The sequence below is a fragment of the Micropterus salmoides genome, unplaced genomic scaffold (assembly GCF_014851395.1).
Source record: "Micropterus salmoides isolate LMB-PRFRI ecotype aquatic unplaced genomic scaffold, ASM1485139v1 Ms_hic_scaffold_18, whole genome shotgun sequence".
Classification (NCBI taxonomy): domain Eukaryota; kingdom Metazoa; phylum Chordata; class Actinopteri; order Centrarchiformes; family Centrarchidae; genus Micropterus; species Micropterus salmoides.
In genome coordinates, this window is record NW_024040928.1 from 14919749 (window position 1) to 14941609 (window position 21861).

The following is a 21861-nucleotide window of genomic DNA, read 5'->3' on the forward strand; positions in this document are numbered from 1 at the left end:
GGTGTGTCTCATTTGCCTAGTCTAGTACTACAATTCGGAATTGGTTTGAAGTCCCTGTGTCACATGACTTGGAAGCTATTGAAAAAAAAGCACTTTTTTCAATAAATTATGAATAAATATTAATATAAATTCGAATATGTACTCAAATCAAATATGAAGGGGTGTGTCTCATTTGCCTAGTCTAGTACTACAATTCGGAATTGGTTTGAAGTCCCTGTGTCACATGACTTGGAAGCTATTGAAAAAAAAGCACTTTTTTCAATAAATTATGAATAAATATTCATATAAATTCGAATATGTACTCAAATCAAATATGAAGGGGTGTGTCTCATTTGCCTAGTCTAGTACTACAATTCGGAATTGGTTTGAAGTCCCTGTGTCACATGACTTGGAAGCTATTGAAAAAAAAGCACTTTTTTCAATAAATTATGAATAAATATTCATATAAATTCGAATATGTACTCAAATCAAATATGAAGGGGTGTGTCTCATTTGCCTAGTCTAGTACTACAATTCGGAATTGGTTTGAAGTCCCTGTGTCACATGACTTGGAAGCTATTGAAAAAAAAGCACTTTTTTCAATAAATTATGAATAAATATTAATATAAATTCGAATATGTACTCAAATCAAATATGAAGGGGTGTGTCTCATTTGCCTAGTCTAGTCCTACAATTCGGAATTGGTTTGAAGTCCCTGTGTCACATGACTTGGACGCTATTGAAAAAAAAGGCATTATTTTACATAAATTATGAATAAATATTAATATAAAATAAAAAATGCACTCAAATCAAATATGAAGGGGTGTGTCTCATTTGCCTAGTCTAGTACTACAATTCGGCATTGGTTTGAAATCCCTGTGTCACATGACTTGGACGCTATTGAAAAAAAAAGGCATTATTTTACATAAATTATGAATAAATATTCATATAAATTCAAATATGTACTCAAATCAAATATGAAGGGGTGTGTCTCATTTGCCCAGTGTAGTACTACAATTCGGCATTGGTTTGAAATCCCTGTGTCACATGACTTGGAAGCTATTGAAAAAAAACAGCATTTTTTCAATAAATTATGAATGAAAATTCATATAAAATAAAAAATGCACTCAAATCAAATATGAAGGGGTGTGTCTCATTTGCCTAGTCTAGTACTACAATTCGGCATTGGTTTGAAGTCCCTGTGTCACATGACTTTGAAGCTATTGAAATAAATAATGATTCTCCCATAACACTGTTCTCACAATTGTAATTTATTGATGGTCCCTAAGCTAACCCCCGTTGGTTAAAAGCGAGCCATCAGAGGTGAGCTAACCGCACTTATACAACCGTCACTGGGTGAACTGACTAAAAAGCCTTCACTGGATCCTGGGTGAATGTCTGTCGAATATCCAACTTAAAACTAATTTCACCGCGGTGTTGGACCGAATGTTTTTGTTATGTGTTGGTGCCTTGTTATGCAAGACGCATTTCATACAAATGGAACAAAAAATTAAAAAGGTCTCGGCCTATCTTTAATTTATTTATGGTATTGTATGTGGGAATGGGTGAGAAAAACGATCTGCAGTTGTGGTTACCGCATGATGTTATAGAGTCCTTTAACTTGCTCATAAACTCAAAAAATAATCGCATAAAGAAATAAACTCTAATCAAAAAACACTGCGCGATCTTCTCGTTAATAGCCTGCTTTATTTCTGGGAATGTCATTGAAGTGTCTGAAAACGGAGGTCGAGTGAAAACTAGTCAGCCTTATTTCTTCGTAGTGATTCCTCTTCTTAATGAATGATCTTCGAGAGGACGGCCACTTCCCCATGTTACATCCGGGTGTCATACTGTAACTTCATTACCGTAAATTAGTCTTCTTTCACCAGCGCTACAATAACAAGAAAATCCAGTTAGGCCACAGGTAATGTTCAATAAAAAGTAATTAGATTAACATAATCTGTACAATAGATCCCACTGAAGGGCAACAACATTAGAAATAAAAGACGACCCTATTATCATGTATTTAATATTTATTTAGGTTTAAATGTGGTTGCCATAACAACACAATAAATAGATCCTTAGTGATATCACAGACCACAGCAGTTTTTGGATTCACAAGAAATAATACTCTGGGAGCATTCACAGTTACAACACTTAGACAGCTGAAGACAACAAAGCTCATTTTCACGTGAAGCGATAACTGACATGGGTGAATAGTATGGCAGGATTCATGACAGTGGTGTCAGACATTTGCGGTATTGCATATTCATGCACTACAAGCCTGTGTCACATATACAGGATATAAATGAACATTTCTTTTTCTACGTTAGATCTGATTTTTTTTGTTAATTAGTGGCATACCAGTGCAAAAACAGAAAATCCCTTTCCCACCCATTTTGAAGTAAAGCAGACGGAGGCTGGCCTGTGGTCAGACAGGAAGAGTTCCTCCTGCAGTGGTGATCAAACAACATTCAGTAATATTTTTACATTGAAGAAAGGGCCACGACACAGCGGTGACTGTCGATCGGTCCTGTAGTGCAATGTGACATGTTAAAACTCCCACTGGCTCTCTGAACAACAACCACAAATCAAAATTAAAGCGATAAAATCAGTCGCCATGCGATATGAATTCAATACTGAGAACAGTCATTTCAGGTGCTTGAGGGGTCCAATCAGAAACAGAAATATTTAACACAACATTTCTATAAAAGTATTAATTTAACTATTTAAAAAAATCTTTGTAAAAACAGAATGTAAAAATAAAAAAAAATCTAAAATATTTTATAAAATATGAGCCCACAACAAATATGAAATAAAATAGAACATATTTGGTCATTGCAAATGTGTACTGGCTTTACCACTTGTTTTGGATAGTACAGGGGATTAAAACATTATATGTAGTTATGAGGAAATGAAACATCCTAATTCAGTTCAGATAAAACTCAAAAAATAAGAGAACGAGACGGCCTTCAGAGGATCTGCAATACTTCCATTGTAAACAATTAATTTAATGTCGCAGGGTCCAAAAATCTCCCTGGCAATTTTCATTTCCTTCACATTTGGAATTCATTGCGTCATTTAATAAAAGAAAAGGATACACCATCATTTTAAACCTCTTCAGTTTATAATCCTGTACATTCTTAAACATTTAATTTACATTAACCATTATCTCTGCACAAATACACCTACAGCATTATGGGACACCTTATTCTTTCATACACACTTAAAAATAAGCTCTTTTTGGGGTTTATAACATCAACACTAACATCAGCAGCCTTTCTCTTCTCTCTCTCTCTCTCTCTCTCTTCATAAGCTTATGGTGGTAAGGCAGTCTTGCATGCTGGGAAAGCTGGAGGCGTTGTCGGGTGTCTGAGGCAGCCAATGAACTGAGAGCCATAACATTTTCTCACACTTCCCGCCTTTGGAAGGACGAGATGAACTAGACGAGCCAAACCCCACCTCAAAATAGGCTACAGAAGACCTTGCGTATTGTTTTCAGTCAACTTAACAAGTGCACAGGTTGCTTTCTGACTTCGCTCACAGAACATTTAGTGTCATTGTGGGGTAGCTAGGTTTGCCTCCAAGTGGTGCGTAATAGACTTGGGAGGTGTTTGAGGGTTTGGAGCAGAGAGCGGATGTGGACGGAGCTGGAGCAGGTGAGCCTACTCAAAGGTCCAGACTTCCAGGCTGTGGATGTTGAAGTCCTGCTGGGCGGAGAGTGGCTGGTTGTTGAAGGTGGCACATTTGGTGGTGGTGCCCCGGTACAGCTGAGAGTCCAGCCACAGACCCAGCTGACCACTGCAGAGGAGGAGGCATTAGAAAAGTTAGAAAACAGGTGCACATTCATTTGATGGCAAACACTTTGCTGCCCAACTGCTTAGACTGTGGATATACAGGTGCATCTGAAAACATTTGATTAAATTTTCCATAATTTAATTGAAAAAGTATATATATATATATCTTAGATTCATTACACACAAAGTGAAATATTTCAGGGCTTTTTGTTGTTTTAATTTTGATGATTATAGTTTACAGCTCATTGAATTCAAAAATCCATATATCAAAATATTAGAATAAAGAATGTATAATAAATAAATAAATGTTGTCCTGAGAGCTCTAATCAGCTAATTAACTCAAAACACCTGTAAAGGTTCCTGAGCCTAATCTCTCAGTCCAAAGTCCTCTTTTCAGATGAAAGTAAATTTTGCCACAGTTTGGAGGACAAGTAGAGGGGCACAGAATCCACATTGCTTGAAGTTCAATGTGAAGTTTCCATAGTCAAAGATAATTTGGGGTGCCATGTCATCTGCTGGTGTTGGTTCACTGTGTTTTATCCACAGTCAATACACTGTCTACAGGGAGATTTTAGAGCACTTCATGCTTCCATCTGCTGACAAGCTTTATGGAGATGCTGATTTCCTTTTCCAGCAGGTCTTGGTACCTGCCCACAGTGCCAAAACCACTAGTAACTCACCATGGTGTTACAGTTCTTGGTTGGCCAGAATTCCATAGAGAATCTATGGTGTATTGTCAAGAGGAAAATGAGAGACACCAGACCAACAATACAGACTGGCTGAAGGCCGCTATCAAAGCAACCTTGCTCTCCATAACACCTCAGTAGTGCCAAGGGCTGATTGTCTCCCTGCTATGCTGCATTGATGCAGTAATTCGTGCAAAAGGAGCCCTGAACAAGTACTGAGTACGTAAATGAACCTTTTTCAGAACTTTTCAGAAGGTCGACATTTCTGTATTATATATTCTTTAATATTCTAATATTTTGAGATATGGATTTTTGATTTCCATGTGCTGTAAGCAACATTAAAACATAAAAATTTTTTTGATCTGCACCTGTAAATGTGTGCTTGGTCGCAAAAAAAAAACACATTAAACAAGTTAGTAGTTAGCTAGCAGTGTAGCTGGTGGATCTACTTGCCCTCCTCCTCCCATCTGCAGAGAATCAACATTTCCCTTCACAAAGTAAGAATTCTCCCCTGTCCAGCGGTACACCTGAAAACAGAGAGCAAACGATGTCTGATATTTATGCTACAAGTGAAATACCCAAGCTGTGTTCTTAAACTAAGTCAGTACAAAAAAACAAACCTTGATCTCAGGACAGAAGCTGTAGAGGAATGTCTCTCCTGTGCCGTAGCAGTGTTCACTCACTCTGAAGGGATGAGTCGAGAATGCCCCAAATATCTGTGACAAGAGTCAGATTCAATTTTGGGATGAAAAGACTAAACAGGCTTCAACTAGAAGTTAAAACCGCTGTGTGAACTTTTATGATCAACGGGAATGTGGAATTATATTGTAGGCACAAGACTTTTTTACTACAGTGCATTTTCTGATGCCACCACAAGGAGTCGCCAAAGTCAGAATGGATTTAAAAATCATACATGCGGGACCATAACTGAATGAACGGTTAAACTCTCAAAACACTGAGGATTTTCACGGCTAATGCTGCCATGGCAGCCTTCAAAAAATTATAATAATAGCTAATAAAAAAGGGATCCAGCTCCTGAATTGGGACACTGAAGGATATATAAGAAATATTATATACAATATAAGAAACACCACAACTATACATTTTTTCGAGAACCCCTGTCTATATTTCATTATGTATGATGGCAAGTTCTTCCATTATATCAGATTATTACCGAACAGTTGTCTATTTGTTGACGGAAATCCTAAAACAACATATGCAGGAATAAATATGTTTCACTTAGAGGAGATGTTTTCAGAACATTGGTAAGTATTACTTTGCATTTCTTAGAACACGGTGATGGGGTCGACACCTGGGATGCAAATATGGGTCCAGTGCAAATCACCTTATCTAGTCTAGTCAGGCTTGGTGAATGACAGCTGTCCAGGAGACAACTATTAAATAATGTATCTAAATAGCCATTAAACACTAGAAAGTTCACTAATATCATTATCCACAGTCCATCTAGTAGAAATGGTAAACATCCATACATTATTAGTGTTTTGGAAAAATGTAGTCGCAGTAGTGTAATGTATGTTTTTGCTAAATTAAAATCAAATCAGAAAGCGTTTGTGTAGTTGTTCATTTTTTATTAGTAAAAAGAAACAACAAGAGACTTCATTTCATTTAGCTACTTTTCACCTTCTGTATTATCGTCCTGAGAAGCCACAGTCATCTGCATACAGTATCTACCTGGTTATCCATGTCTTTCACCACCAGCAGAACAGGACGGTCCAAGTCTGCCAGGCTCCTGTACAGAGTCTTCAGGCTGGTCCCATGTTTCACAGTGCTGTAGGCCAGTCTCCAGGGGTAACCCTGCACACGGGCTGGCAAGCGACAGGCAAGCTGGAGGGCAAACAAATGATAAAAATCTAAAGTTTAATAATTTTCTTGACAGTAAGTGGTGAGCTTTATGTGGTCAGCAGCCAGCTGCAAGTACCTTCTCAATGTGTGTGTCCTGCAGTAGGTCACTGGTGTCACTGAGCACGGGCAGTGCTTCCACAGCCAGGTCTCCATCGCAGCTGCCAAAGCTCTGCCTACGCTTAGCCTCGTCAATGGTGATGATCTTGGAGCAAAACAAGCACATAAGCAAGTCGAAGAGAAACACATAACCAAAGGCAGCAGTGAGGTCTCAGAGCACTAGGATGGCAAAGACTTCTGAATCAACAGTTAAAATCAAGTCATTAAAAAAAAGTGCATTTTCAGTGCTGTGACAGGGTTTGAAACCGGACTGGAACTTTTCATAAACATTATAATTAATTAGAAATGTTTGCAGCTGGGTAAAAACTACTTTCTCCAGGACTTTAGATAAGAAAGACAGTTTAGAGATGTGCCTGAAGTTAGAAAGTACAGAGGGGTCAAGATTTTCCTTTTCCAACAGGGGCTGCACAACAGCGTGTTTAAAGGTGGACGGAACATAACCAGAGAAAAGACAGGTATTTATCAATAACAAAATACATGGTCCAGTGGTGTCAAAGACTTCCCTAATCAGACGAGAGGGAATGCTGTCTGAAGGACAATTCGTGGGGCGCAAATGATGGACAACCTCAAATAGGGAAGAGATTGATATAGGCTCAAACTGATCCAGGACTGCAAGGCACATAGGAGGAACAGAGGGATCATGGTCATAGGTCTATAGGATTTCATGTGACACTCTAAGTTTATCTTTCTTCCACCTTCTCTTAGCTTGGCGACATACATGTCTGAGTGCACGGGTGGAGTCATAGCCAGGGCTCCGAAAGTGCTTTGGTGCGTTTCATTCTCAAAGGAGCTCCAAGATGTTTGTGCAGGTGGAATTAAAAGAGTGATAAGGTCAAAGGTCTCAAACCAAAGTGCAAAACACAACAGTGTTTATGACTGTATTAGAAACGTCAGCGACCCCCACCTCTATAGTGTTTAGTAGGGTTGGGTACCGTAACCCAGTACCGATATGGAACCGGTTCCTATATTACGGTACCTACCGGACTGAATTACAACGCCAATTTCAGTATCTCATTTCGGTACCACTTAAAAGTGTCGGCTGAAATATTTCCGCTGTGGTGCTCCGAAATGGACGCAAGAAGCGTCGCTACATTTACCACAGCAACGTTACCAAATTGTTGCGTCCCTAAATGAAAGGATACGAGACGACAGCCGGTCTTTATTAATGCTGCAACAACACAGGTTACCTTGAGCCGCAGTCTACTCCAAAGAAACTAACCTGGCTCAGCAGAGAGCTACACACGTTGACGTCTCTCACTCTTCACCCTCCCCTCTTCTTTTTTCAAGTATCATTTCATGCACCGTTTAGGCACCGGAACAGTTTTAAAAGTATCAATTTTGCACCGGAATTGTAAAAAATCCTAACGATATCCAACTCTTGTGTTTATTCTGTGGGAAGCAAATGGGCTACCTGCTTTTCTACTGAGCTCACCTCCCAGCTGCAAGATGCAGGGTCACTGAAGAAGTTGTCTATCATGTCCAGCTCATCTTTCTCCACCACAACAAAGCCCTGCTCTCGAGCCTCCTTCCCGTACACATCCGGAGACCACTGGACGAAAAATGCATAAAGATGGTCCACCCTTGAACACACACAAAAGGCACATTTCTAGCTTACACACATTGCAGATTAAGACCAGATCCCTCGTGGCTTTCTGTTTTTCAAAACACTTATTCATTGGTTATTTTTCTAAGATTCAAACGGGACAATCATCATGGCGAATGTATATGTTTGAGTCTGAGTTATTACTGTATGGATGTTTATTAATATAAGAGCTAGCAATCATCTCACCTTTCTTGCGGCACAGCAAACCAGTACTCTGGCTGTTTACCCCGCCCCCCAAATGAGTGGGCGGGACTAGAGGTCATCCCAGAGGCAAATGACTTCCTCATCGGCTTTCCCACTTTGAAGCACAGGAACATAGGTGGGTTTTTACTCTTCTCCTCTGAAGAGAACAGCATGTCTATAGAGAATGGGAGTTTGGTTAGTATCCAATCACAATGACTGTGATTAATCTACCAATTTAATATCTAGTTTATGATTCCTACCCTCTATTGGAGCCTGCATCCTCTCCAGTAGCCATGACTTCACTTCTGCCTCATAGTTTTTCTTCCGTCTCTCCTCCTCACTGAGTTCAGCCCCACCTTCTGGTCTGTCTGGGGTCTGTCCCTTTGGACTAGAGTTCCCACAAACCTCCGAAGCCTCCTTCAGACTCAACTTCCTGTTTTCGTCCACTGGTGCGCTGTTTATTTTATCATGTGCACCATTTAGCAGCTCTTCAGCCCCTTTAGGTTTTACGTCTTTGGTCTCAGTTACCTCTTGGCTTTTAGGTTTATCGCGCAAGTCACCCTGTTTTTCAGTCTCTGAAGAGGATTGTATCGACTCTCCATCCTCGATGGAGCTGTTCTGGGCTACGCCCTCATCCTCCTCATCTTCCAGCTTCCCTTTAGTTTGACCAAGCACCGACTTGTCCTGAAAGTGTCCCCAGCTTGGTCCTAGTTTCTGTTGGTCCCTACTGGCAAGGCTCTGTGTTTTGCCGGACATCCCCTCCGCCTCTTCAGTGGCCCCGTTGACAGTTGGCTCCAACTCTGTGAATCCTTCATCTGACGGAGACTTTGCTGTCTGCTCACCCTCTGTGCTCCCCGGTATTAAGAAGATAAAATGGTTTCTTGTTTAACCTCAAGACATTTTCATGACCAATCTGCAAATTTGTTTTTGGTTATTTGGTCTGTAAATTGACAGATAATATTGAAATACCCCCATCAATTACCTGACCAACAGTTACTCAACTCTACTATTACTTCACTATCATAGAAGACATAAAAAGGAAAATTCTCCTCCACAAAGCTGGAACTAGTGCTCTTTTGTTAACAAAGAGACGTAAACAATGATTTGACTATCAAAACTGTGATGATTTATTTTCTGTTGGTAGACCAGTTGATTAATCAACTAACTGTTTGAGATATATTTTTTACTCTATTGTCAGTTTTAACTTGGACAAAAGTCAAATTTGGATGCTAAAGAGTCGACAATAAACTACATATTTGGTCAGAGCTGAATCTTAAAACTCACAAGCAAACTTTCATTCACATTAAGCAGACACACAAAAAAAACACAAAGAATAGTTGGTTCTGCAGGTTGTGGATGGTAAAACAGATACAAGTAAAAAGTCATAACCCAGAATTACCATCATTTTACAGTGATTTCATTCATTGCTTAGATTAAAAAGAGGGTCACTTTGGAGTCAATAGAGTATAGTTCAATACAACACATGACAAAACACTGGTTGGAACATGACTTTACCAGTTTCTGAGAGGGTTGATTCGATGTCGTCCAAGACGATTGGTCGCTTCGGCTCAAGAGCTTCATAGCGGCTGAAGGGGTTCAGATCCCGCTCTGACGGCAGTTGCTCCCACTCACCGGGCCTGTACACAGGACACAAATCCTGGGGTAGGTCTCTGTGGGGTCACGGGGGCATCACACATACCGCACCGCAAACGAGGATGAAAATGAAAAGGGGAAAAAGCAAAACACAGACAAGGTCCAACAGAAATTATAAATGACCAGAATGATAGAAAACAAACAAAACACTTAATAACATGTGATGTAAAACAACAAATTAATCAAAAATCTAAAGATTAATGAAGAACAAATAAAAAAATTTTTATGAATAATTTGAAAACTAGAACAATCTGAGAGGTTTTTAAATTTAGAACCAGACAAGATCCAGTAGAAATAAATGGATGTGATAAAGAGGCAAATGTGAAAATTGCTGGAAATCGAAGGGCTTTGCACAAACAATTTTGTTCTTGACAAGAACAAGAACAATATAAACTGGAAGGAGGAACAAGAAAGGAGGAATCAAAGCTGAGGGCTGGAAAAAGAATGGTTACAAAAGAGGGAAATGAGGAAAGCGAGACTGTTAGGAGCCCTTACGACGGCAGAGCATCTTTGAGCTTCATGCGCGACACGTCATCATACAGCGCCACAGACACGACCTCCTCCATGGGGCAGATCAAGCCGTACTCCTCGCAGCCGTGCTCAATCACCAGGGGGTCGGACTTGTGCGGGTCAAACATGATGTTGTTGGGTGTCACAATCAGCACGCCTCCCACCACTCCCTGCAGAAATAAAACAACACACAGAGAGACACAGCGCTGAGAGGTGGTGGTGGTGGTTTTGGAAGGGGGTAATAAATTGCAAGATATTGCAATATTTTTTAAAATTGCAATAATATCGTATCAAAATACAAGAGTGGTACCCGCTGGATACAGTTTGAATTAGGTCAATATTTTAGTTATTAATTAATTGACATTTTATTATACACATCTAGGCTTCTTACCATGCCGTCAGTGAAGTATTTGCAGCTCATCTTGATGAATTTAACCGTTGCCGGGCTCTCGTCCTCCGAGTTTGGGGAGAGCTCTCGCCGGATGGACTTTGCCGACATGCAGTTTGACATGCCATCCTGAAGGAAGTTAAAATCACAGATCAGAGGCCTGAATGTTATGTTCGTCTTAAGTATAGCTTGTATAAGTATAATTATCATGTGGTTTCAGTTCTCATTGGACTTTGATTTTATGCCACCAGAGCCAGACATTCGTCCTGAAGTAATTTTTTTCTCTTGACTGCCAAAAAGCTGGTAGATTAAATTACCTTACTTTGCAAAATATTCAGCCTGCCTTGTTCATGCACTTAAAAACTGCTCACTCATCAACAGATTAAATTTGTAATCCATCATGGAGGGTGGTCGAATTTGAATTACAAGAGACTGCAATAACATTTTGTAGCATCACAGCCATAGTTGTACTTAAACATAATAGCTTCAGCGTAGACAATGCCAATTTAGACGGACAATTTTGGACAAAGTTTGAAAATACACAAAAAGACTGCATATATTCCTGTTATATTATTAACAAATGTGCACCTCCTAAGATAATTTGTGAAAATCAAATAGTTTTTAATAGATCCTGAAGTAAATTATAATTCAAAAAATTATCCCAAATAAAACAGTGAGACTAAAAGTGGGTTTTTTATTTCTGCCTTTTGTGGATAGTTTCATGGTCAAGATTCAGACAGAAAAGGACGAGGGGACTCCCTGTCCTGTAGCAACTGTTTCAACAAATCTGTCCCTAAATGGCTATTGTAAATGACTATATTATACCATGTACTCCAAGCAACATAATGTACCCTTTTCTACTTACATGTGATGCACACTCTGACATGCCATTTGAGAAGGAGGGACCAGAGGAACCCGGAGATTTCAGACTTTCTTCGAACTGGCTCACATCGGGGACAAACAGCTTCTGTAATAATGATGGTGGACAGCCGTTGGTCAGAGGGATAATGAGGGAACTGATGTGGTGGTTCACGTTACTGCCGAGGCTCTCACCTGACCAGGATAGACGCTGCGAGCAAAGAGCTTATTCAGTTGGACCAGCTTGTTTGGGGTGATGTTGAACTTGAGTGCGATGCTGTTGAGGGAATCATTAGGTCCCACCTGTGCCAAAAGATGAACACCTCTGTCAAATGAGTTTCTAAAAAAAGGCAAACAGCTAATAAGTCAGTATGTTACATAGAAGTGTTTTCACTGTACTTTTACTCACAATGACCTCCACTGTCCCTGGTGGCCTCCTCTTCTCCCTCTTTGCCTGATTGTTACTTTTACTGACATCATCTACAAAGAAAACAAAATGCGAAAAGCATTTTGCAGGACAATGGCAAACTATAATAATCTCATAAGGGAAAAAACACACAATTATTCTTGTAAGAGATGACTTTATGATTTCATACTTTCCACGTTACTAACAGATTTAAAAGAACAGATATTTCTAATAATCCAGTGATTTCTACAAAAAACAAAACAGTGATTATGAAAAATACTCCTTCCACTGAGGGCGATGCAACGGAATACCCCAACAGAGATGACCATCTTGTGGTTAATTGCCTTTTGATACTGTACGGGGCTTGTCCCCTATCATTATCCAGCCTTAAAACACTTTCCCACAGATGCCGAAGCAGCTAATATAAACACACACAAACAATCTGACCCTTGCAGCAGACAAGGTCCACAGTCAGCACTTTCTTCTTGCCAAGAAAACAGAAGCTATTAGCGTACCACTCCCTGACTGCATAATTACACTGCTGCCTCTTCCACGGAAACACAGGGCATGACTAAGCGTTAGACAGACTCCAGCTCCTCTTTACTGTACCAAGCTTTCACTGAAAGTAAAGTAAAGTATATTTACTGAATTTATACTTGGCTGTGACTGGTAAAATGCTGTGAAGCATTACTGGCAATGTTCTTTTAGCTGAAAGCGCACATTACCCTAAAGAGTTTTTTTTGTGTGTCTATTACTGCAGAACATCATATTTGATTGGATGGGCTGCAGGTAACAGTGGTGTAGTATTATTAACACACATGTTGCAGAGTTTGCACAGCTGGCTGACCCACTCCACAGTCAATATGGAGGAGTTGGTGATGATTTATGCAACACGTGATAACACGATGGATAATCATCATGACGTAGCGTACGCTCAAGACAAAATGCAGAAAACAAACGATTAAAACAAAATGCAGAAAACACACACATCTACGCCAACCTGACATCAGTAGAGTTGAGTAATATTTTGTGGTTAGATTGTAGGTTTATTGTTGGGAATATATGAAGCCATAGATATGTTCTGACAACTAGCTTACACTGACACTGGTCCATCACAAGGAATTTCTTTTAGTTATTGTCAATGTACACAGCGAGTTCAATAGCCTCATTAGATAATAATAATTATAATTATAATAATAATTATAATAATAATAGCTCTATAATTATTAGCCTGTTTCAGCCATTTTCTCCTATGCTTGAACAAATCCAAATTGTAATAAAGAGATGCTAGTGTCCTAACTAAATGTCATTTTAATTTCATATCATGTTTAAGCAGAAACTAAAGGGCATCATGGGATTTCTATAGAAAATTAACACTTGCACCAACTCTTACTACTCACAAACAGCGCCTGAAGTGTCAACATCAACTGAAAAACGATACAGGAAAAAGCTTATGCAACTTCTTGTTTAAAACTGCTGAGGTTGATACCAACACAAGGATCCTTGTGCTGCAGATCAGCCTTTTAAATAACGGAACAGGGGAATAAAATCAACATGGACAGTGATACTAACACCACTACATTGACATAGTGTGTGTGTACACACACACACACACACACACACACACACACACACACACACACACACACACACACACACACACACACACACACACACACACACACACACACACACACACACACACACACACACACACACACACACACACACACACACACACACACACACGCCAACCTGAATTTCCCTAACTAACTAAAAAGGTATATCTTGTCTTATTGTTTGTCTAAAAATGGGGAAACCCATTTTGTTGAGATAACAAAAGTCGGAATACTTCTGATGTAGTATGGATATTTGATTTTGCCCTGCCCGGTACAAGACTTCTTTCTAATTAGGTAGTAAATCCACTTTGAATGGAGCCATTACACCAAAGTTAATTATAACTGCCATAATCGTAGACTATGACTAGAATATTTCAAACTAGGGCTGCACGATATTGGAAAAAACTAACATTACAATATTTTCCTTTTCTACGATATATATTGCGATATGAAAAAATACAGGAAGTATCACCAGATTACTTCAGTTGCTTTATATGAAAATAAGCATCCTAAAAGAATTGATCAACTGATTAAGAATAATATTGAGGTTGCTGGTTCACTGTGCATGCAGTGCCTGCCCGTCACTCAGTAGTTACAAGAACTCTTAAATCGGAGTAAATGATGTTACATCAGACAAACTTCGTTTGTTTGGCTTGCTTGACATTGCACTGTTCTGCGATGTGACTACTGAGCAAGAGCACATTGCGATGACGATGCTCTGCTGATATATTGTGCAGCACAGGTCCAGTATTTTTCTGATCCGGCATCTGACAAATAGTGTGTTATTATTATTAATATCATAACACAGCAGTGACTAGGAAATTATACGAATTTTACAATATGCCACAAATGTCATTGTTCTAATGTGCTTTATGTGTCTTTTTTTCCAGGATGATTGTTGAATAAAATATTTTAATATTAATGAGACATGTTTTTGTCACGTTGTAATCAAAAATAATCTATAAATTAGCTGTTAAATTAATTGAAAAATAATCGTTAGGTGCAGCCCTATAGCCACTACATAGTTACATCTATTTAGAGGTGTATCAAAGATGTAGCGGAGCCACTCCATGCATTTGCAGAGCCATGTTACACAACTACAGTGAAAATGTCAGTGGAGTACAAATCATCTTTAAGATATTGGTATGTTCCAATATCTCAAAAGTGCTATTTATTCAAATCACTATTCTCACACATCCCGCAGCTCTCCTGTGAGTTTTTGACGCAGGTCTTACCTGAGCCTGCGGGTGGCTTTGCGGTTACTCTCTGTAGGTCTGTCTTTTTGTTGGGGTCACTGTCATTTGGGACGTCTGGACAGGAGATGATCGCCGGGCTCTGCTCACTCACACTCTTTTCTGACTGGCTCTGCTTGAGCTGTCTCCGCCTCTTCAGCCTGATGGGAAGCCAGACGGACATATTCACATCAACTCATTAAGTAAAAGAAAGATCTGATCCCTTTTGTTATAACTTATGTCAATATGCAGTATGTATGCAACAGCCAGATAAAACATAGAACACACAGAGACTACTGTAAGGTACATAAAACATGATAAAATACATACAACATACATGAACTGACAACATAAAAACTACAGTGTGTTTAGAAATTACCATTCAATGCAACAACCAGTGATTAAAAAACATGATCAGTTATGTGTGAAACTCATCATCAGCTGTGTCACCTTGAGTTTTTAACAGAATGGTGGCATTCAGACCAAACGCAAATTTAATCCTTGCGTCGCTTTCCTCGCTGGACTACTGCCAAGTGTTCACACACGCACAATGCGAATAAACACACAAAATTGCAATACACTGATCAAAATGATGTCAAAATGACTAAAACCTGACTGCCGATTTGTTAAACATCTGCTTTGTCAGGTCTGTCAGCTAGACAGCAGGACAACGGTGTTTAAAATGTTTGTTTTCTGAATGGAGTTTGGATCGATCAGGCCTGTGCTTGGCTTAGGAACCTTTAGTTGCTCTAAGGAAGTTTTACAAGGCATGCAGAGATGTTAACGAGGGCCGGGGCTGTTATTGTTCTTGGTTTGAGTTCTGGCTGTGGAGTAATAGACATTTTCCATCTCATCTGTTCAACTTTCATTGGCATCAAATCTCACATAAAAAGTATTTCAATTATCAGCTAGCTCCTTGTGTAGTCCATTTATGACTTCAGTAGTGAATTCAGACCTTCCGTCCATGTACTGCTATTGTGCTCAAAGTCACTGCTCTACTTGAACTTTTTTTCTCTCTTTACTTTGCTGTGTCAGATGTATTTTCCTCTCAGACTGTCCTTTCCCCCTGTTTAATCATTGATAGGTACGGGAATGATGTAACAAGATCTCCAGACCATATTGGGGTTCATTAAAGGGTGGGGGGGGGGCACTGCTGTGGAACCATGAGTTAGTGGTGCACTAAGGATAATGCACGCTCTGTGAGCTCAACTGAAACCTGTGTGGAAATTAGTATGTAAAAAAAAAAAAAAAAAAGTGTAAGACCAAATTGATTCATCATATGCTTTGAGTGGTAGTGTTGCCCTGCACAGCCGCAGGCAAAGGAAGAATATAAAAAACAAAACAAAAAGAGAATCAATCTTAAGTGTTCAAGTGCCTTAATGGAAAGGCAAGAGTGGGTCGATAAGGCTGCAGACAGACAGAGTTCAGGCCTCTCCCTCAGCCTCAGGTCCCTCTCCCACTGTAACTGATGCACATCTGGTAGGGAACTCAGGAATCTGCAGACGCATTCTCAACAGCACCATCTGTTTCACTCAGGGGCATTTCACAGAGTATCTCAAATCACCCTCTCTCCTCCTTTTTTCATCTTACTATTTATTTCTTACTTAATATTTAACCCTTCTTCCTAAATAGCAGTTCTCTAACAGACACCAGCAGCTTTTCCTTTCGGTACTGTGGAAATATCTTTGCTGTATCTTAATTTACCCCCACCTTTGTTGCGGTGCGGCCTTCTTCTTTAAAATGCCCCCCCCCCCCCCGGAAAATGACTAACCGGCAGTTGAACCTTCCAGTTATTTAGTGTAAACTGAAAGCAATATAATCTATTTTGCAACTTCTATAAACATATTGTCACATGTCACATTAAGGGACCAAATGCGCTTTTTTATGTTTTGCATTTCTACTTGATTTAGATCAGTTTAGGTATTTTCCACTTTTTCATTATAATATTTTTTCTGTTGTTCAGTGTCAAAAAGTTCTAATTACATGTACTGGGTGCAACAAAACATGAAACAAACAACAAAAAGTCAATAATGGGTTAATACTTGTTACTGGAACTGTTAAGTGCCACAGTGGCCTTTGCTCTATTTGTCAGGAAGTGAGGCAGTATATGATGCAACTAGCAGGAGAGCTACATATTATAGCAGTAGCTGTGTGGGGAGATAAGGCTCGTTTCCCTTCCTGACATGTTCACTCTCTGTCCATACATGCACAACATGGCTGTTGGTCTTCACAGTAGTAGAGGTCTGCATGAGTCTGATATATTCATCTTTCCACTGTTGTTTTGCTGCTCACTCCCAAAGGTTTGCCTTTGCAGGAAAACTCCACCTCTAAATCATCTCAAAGCCTGCATCCCGTTAACATTTACTGTGCCGCTTACCTAATAATCAGAGAGCGACTGAAATGTGATGCCATTACAAAATAATTCCACTCCATAATGTAATATTTTCACCATAAGCCAATCAAATCATGAAAACATAAGATAAATTGTAGGTTTGCTGTCACTCTGAACGGGTAACCTGAGACATAAAGCCCTTTAGGCTACACTGCATTACCTCACAACATGTATCACAAGTCCACAATCTCAATAACTATATTCTGTAGGGTGGGTTAAGGCCTTTCAGACACATTCAAGCCACATTACACAGTAGTACTCACTTTTCTCCACTTACATTATTCACTCAGCTTTCTGAAATAAACACCTGCCAGCAGACATTAATTAGCCAATCATCTGGGCAGACGTCAGAAAGAAAGGTCTGATCTTCGTTCACAACCTGCTGATTGCTCGTCAGTCTATGCACCGTAGCTGTGACCAGCCTCTTTTCACACATTTCCCGTTATCATGTTTCACTTTGCTGCCAAAATCCAAATTGAAAATCAACATGATACCAGTGGGTCAGTTCTTAAAAGACCTCTGACGCATGACTCTGATTACACAAGGCAGTATTGGCTGGGTGCAGCTCAGGAACAGATGACTTAACAGGGCTGATCCTTGATTAAAAAAAAGTGGGGATAAATACTTAGTTAATGCACCTTGACAGCAGAATATCAATGTACAAACTACCATGCAGCCCAATGGAAAAAAGTCCCAATGTTACTCCTGACGAGCAGTGCACTAAGGAGTTTACATTTTGGACTTTACATACCAGTATGCGATACCTGGGCTGAAGGACGTAAATAACACAGAAGACTTCCGCCCATAATGCATATTATAATATCTGTTTGGGTAAGGAATCTCGCCCATTAGCCTGACTGGTCGATGCTCATCATTCATTGACCGTCACGGTAATGGTAAGTCTGGTAACTAGAGAGTCATTTTAGCTGGCATTCTAATATACTGCAAAAATCATTTTGGGAGAAACCAGACACTGTAAGTGCTCTGTGACATTAATATAAAGACAAAACTGAATAGCATGACTCATATTAATATAATACTCAATATTAATAAAAGTAAATACCATATATATGATATCTAATGCATGTCAGTCCATTGTGATAGGAATCCCTCCTCTGTTGCTCTTCCTGAGGTTATATTTTGGCAGTTTTTCTTTATCTGGGACAGAGATGGTTACATGTTGCACACTAGGGCTGCAACTAACAATTATTTTCATTGTTGATTATTTTGTTGATCAATGCATTAGTTGTTTGGTCTGTCAAATGTCAGAAAATGGGAAAAAATGTCAATCAGTATTTCCCTAAGCCCAAGATGACGTCCTGAAATGTCTTGTTTTGTCTCAACAATCTGAATATATTCAGTTTACTGTCCCAGAGGGAAAAGAAACCACTTTAATATTCACATTAAAGAAGCTGGAATCAGAGAATTATCACTTTTTTTCTTAAAGAATTACTGAACCGATTCAAATTATCACAATCGTCGCAGCTCTATTCTAAAGCCTTCTGACTTGGGGTAACAAATCCCAACATGATAACAAAACAATCATCATTCAGTGTACCAATTTAACATGTAAACACACACAGTCCCTTACCTGGCAAAATATCCCGGCTTCCTGTCTCTCTTTTCCATCAGGCCAGGGTCCTAAATCTGCATGCAGTGAAGCGCATCCATATAAACATCCACCCTCTCACACACACATACACTCAGTGTCCAAGCCAGCAAACACAACTTTGGGACGACCACTTCTCTCACTGTGCTCTTACATCCCTCTCTTGTCCTGCAGAGGAAATAAGCGAAGAGGAGGTTAGCAGGCTCACAGGGCGCCTCCTCACTCTGCAACATGAAGCCTCATCGGCCGAGGTGCACGGCGACAAAAGCATCCTCTGATAAGCATGTCGGGCCACTCAGCGGACAATAGCTGACTAACAGGAACAGGATGGAAAATGCATCCCTCAGCCGTGGAGGACAGACACATTTGCAACGACTTAATGTTGCCACAGTAAACATGCGTTTTATTATGTAATTAAGCTTCATCACAACAGTGTGTCTATTAACAACATCGGTTTGGGAATCCGGTTGATGTAAACATTCAGACAATCATGGCTACACAAACAGCTAGCTGTAACATCCCCAAGCGAAAACGAAACTATCGATTATCACGCATGAAACACAGCTTAAAGAGCAGAAATAAGGAAAATTAAGTTCATTCACGTGTAGACGGAAGATGCAATATCACAGGTAAAAAGGCTATAACTACAGAGGAAAGGCTACATTTGAAGCAACGTTACCCCACCTAGCTACATTCTCCAGTTTGTAGCCGCTTCTCAGTGAGATGTCTCTATGAACCAGGCTCTTCTTAAGGTGCAGCAAAACAAAAACACATATCTAGTTATCTAATGTCAGAACCGTCTTTGCGCCTTCGGGTGCCAGCTCTGAGCAAAATACAGGCACCGTGAACAAGGTCGCCTTCAAGTTGACTTAACAGCTGATGCCAAGTGTGCTGCTAGCTAGCCACCTTGTTTACAGGACAATAGCAACCTGGCGGTGATGGTAAGGATTTTTCATCCGGTTAAGTCCGTTCTTTAAAAACAAGCTGACCCTCGTCTAAGCTGGTCCACCGCTGACGCCAAATATGTGTGCGCCAACAAACCACTATAACGCTACATTTAACATAAAACAGGTAGATAAAAGTGAACACATACCTTGCGTGCATCCTTAAACAGCTAATGTTAAAGTCAAAATGAAGCCTCTCTTCACTACGCCCTCTGGTGTCATGTGCACCGCACACACACCAGCTCACCACTAGCTCACTTTTAGCTAGCTAATATCCTGGTAACGCTAACGCTAGCTGAAATTAGCTAAGGTTAGCTAGGGGGGAGATCGTCGGGGGATATTACACAGCACGCTGTAGGTGACCGACCATTAACAATCATAAATATACATCATCATGTACATTGAAAAAGAGTTTGGATTAACCCATAGGTACAATTTCCCTGGTGGTCTAGTGGTTAGGATTCGGCGCTCTCACCGCCGCGGCCCGGGTTCGATTCCCGGTCAGGGAACTAATTTTTTTGTCATGCCCCGACTCTAATCCTGTCAGAGTTTACCAGAAGAAACCTGACGAACGACAGGAATTAAATGTTAAAACGCAGCAGCATGACCTTGACGGTCCTGCACCCACTACTGAGCCACTCACCGCTTTATTACTGAAAATATGAATTAAAGTGCAATAAATATCTGGAGGTAAGTAGCCATTTCAGTAGAAGAGTAATACCCGCTCTTTCGTTTATTTAGTAAAATAGCGTTACCACCGGTTTTAGATTCCATCCATCCATCCATCGTCAACCGCTTATCCTGCGTACAGGGTCGCGGGGGTTTTAAATTGTATTTTCTTTTTTGCAAAATAACAACTCACAATGTGCCTCGTTTAGAAAGGGATATCTGCACCAAAGCATTGCAGGTGTAACGTTAAACATATTGTCTTTAATGTTGGTTTCTTGATTCTATTCTGCAAATTGTTTAATGAGCAGATTAATCGCCACATAGTTTATCGAGACCCTTCAGAATTATCACGTGACCTACCCAAATGTGAAACGCATTGGACTTCGCCTTCCAGAGCTATTTATCAACTTTACCGCTAGGTGGCGACAATTCACAACAAATGGTTCAATAAACAGAGTTCTGCAAAATGCGGGGGAGTGTATACTGTACAGTCCTTACATAAAGTATATTGGACATTAAAGCAGCGTCTACCACCCTTTTACGTACATGAGCTTTTTTATTTGTCTTTACATGTTAAAGAAAAGACTAACAGTCAGACAGATGAGTAAAGGTCATTTTCCCTGCATCATGTCAGACTGAAGCTATTCAATTTCTTTAACATTAATTTAGTATAATCTCTTCATCTTACATGTACCACTTCCAGTCCCATATTCACTAAATGTTGCTAACATTAATAACTAGAATGTAATTCATATTTAAATATAATGCAGTTTCAATAAAGCTTAGGCCTACTGACCTGAACCTGTTTAAGATAGAGAGCAATGAGGCATGAGATAATGTGCGCTTGTGGAACTTGGGTTCCAGAGAGCCCTCTAAGGTGGGAAAAGACAGACACCCCGGCTGCAGGCCCTCTGATTGGACAAGGCAGGAGTTAACCAGTTCCTGGCTGGCTTTGTATCTCAGCAGCTATTTTGACAGGTGCTATCATTGTGAGAGAGGAGATAAGTTGTCTTAGGGATCGCCATGGCGCCGGTGTGTCCCTCCTCCATCCTGTTCAGACTCTCATCAACCCCTCTCCACCCCCTCCTCTCCCTACCCTGCTTGGAGCAAAGGATTGTGGGGACTGTTTGGTTGGGAGCAGGGTTTGTGTTGGCAGGGACCCCGGGCCTCTGGGTATCATCGTCCCCCTTCAACACCATCAAAACCTTCGTGTTACTAATAGGACAACCATCCAAATGTCGCCGTCAACCTTCTTTCAAATGTTTTCTCTTGATTTTTGTTCCTTTTTCTCATTTGTAATATTTTTCTGTAAGTTTTATTTTGCAAGTTATCCTTGATTTTCTGCTTTTCCTT

At 40.0% G+C, this 21861-nt stretch overlaps 1 protein-coding gene and 1 non-coding gene across 2 annotated transcripts; one reads left to right on the top strand and one right to left on the bottom strand.

The window, feature by feature from the left end:
• Window positions 1-1994: 1994 nt before the first annotated feature.
• On the bottom strand, window positions 1995-19818 carry LOC119909576 (nuclear receptor coactivator 7). The gene is made up of 17 exons (XM_038727841.1): window positions 19580-19818; window positions 18878-19063; window positions 14898-15055; window positions 12047-12117; window positions 11833-11940; window positions 11645-11746; window positions 10783-10908; window positions 10377-10561; window positions 9744-9898; window positions 8489-9073; window positions 8232-8403; window positions 7875-8022; window positions 6402-6527; window positions 6155-6307; window positions 5083-5178; window positions 4916-4989; window positions 1995-3780 (listed from the first exon to the last, which is right to left on the bottom strand). The coding sequence occupies exons 2-17, from the start codon at window positions 18913-18915 to the stop codon at window positions 3645-3647; spliced, it is 2433 nt and encodes an 810-aa protein (XP_038583769.1). The 5' UTR covers window positions 18916-19063; window positions 19580-19818; the 3' UTR covers window positions 1995-3644.
• A 458-nt stretch (window positions 19819-20276) lies between these two features.
• trnae-cuc lies at window positions 20277-20348 on the top strand. Its single transcript has one exon. It is a non-coding gene; the product is annotated as a tRNA-Glu (tRNA).
• Window positions 20349-21861: the final 1513 nt, after the last annotated feature.

Coding starts and splice junctions, on each gene's coding strand:
- LOC119909576 (XM_038727841.1), bottom strand. CDS start 18,915: ATGGAAAAGAGAGACAGGAAGCCGGGATATTTTGCCAG. Junction 12,118..14,897: donor AAAGCCACCCGCAGGCTCAG/GTAAGACCTGCG, acceptor TTTTCTTTGTAG/ATGATGTCAGTAAAAGTAAC. Junction 6,308..6,401: donor AGGACACACACATTGAGAAG/GTACTTGCAGCT, acceptor TTTGCCCTCCAG/CTTGCCTGTCGCTTGCCAGC.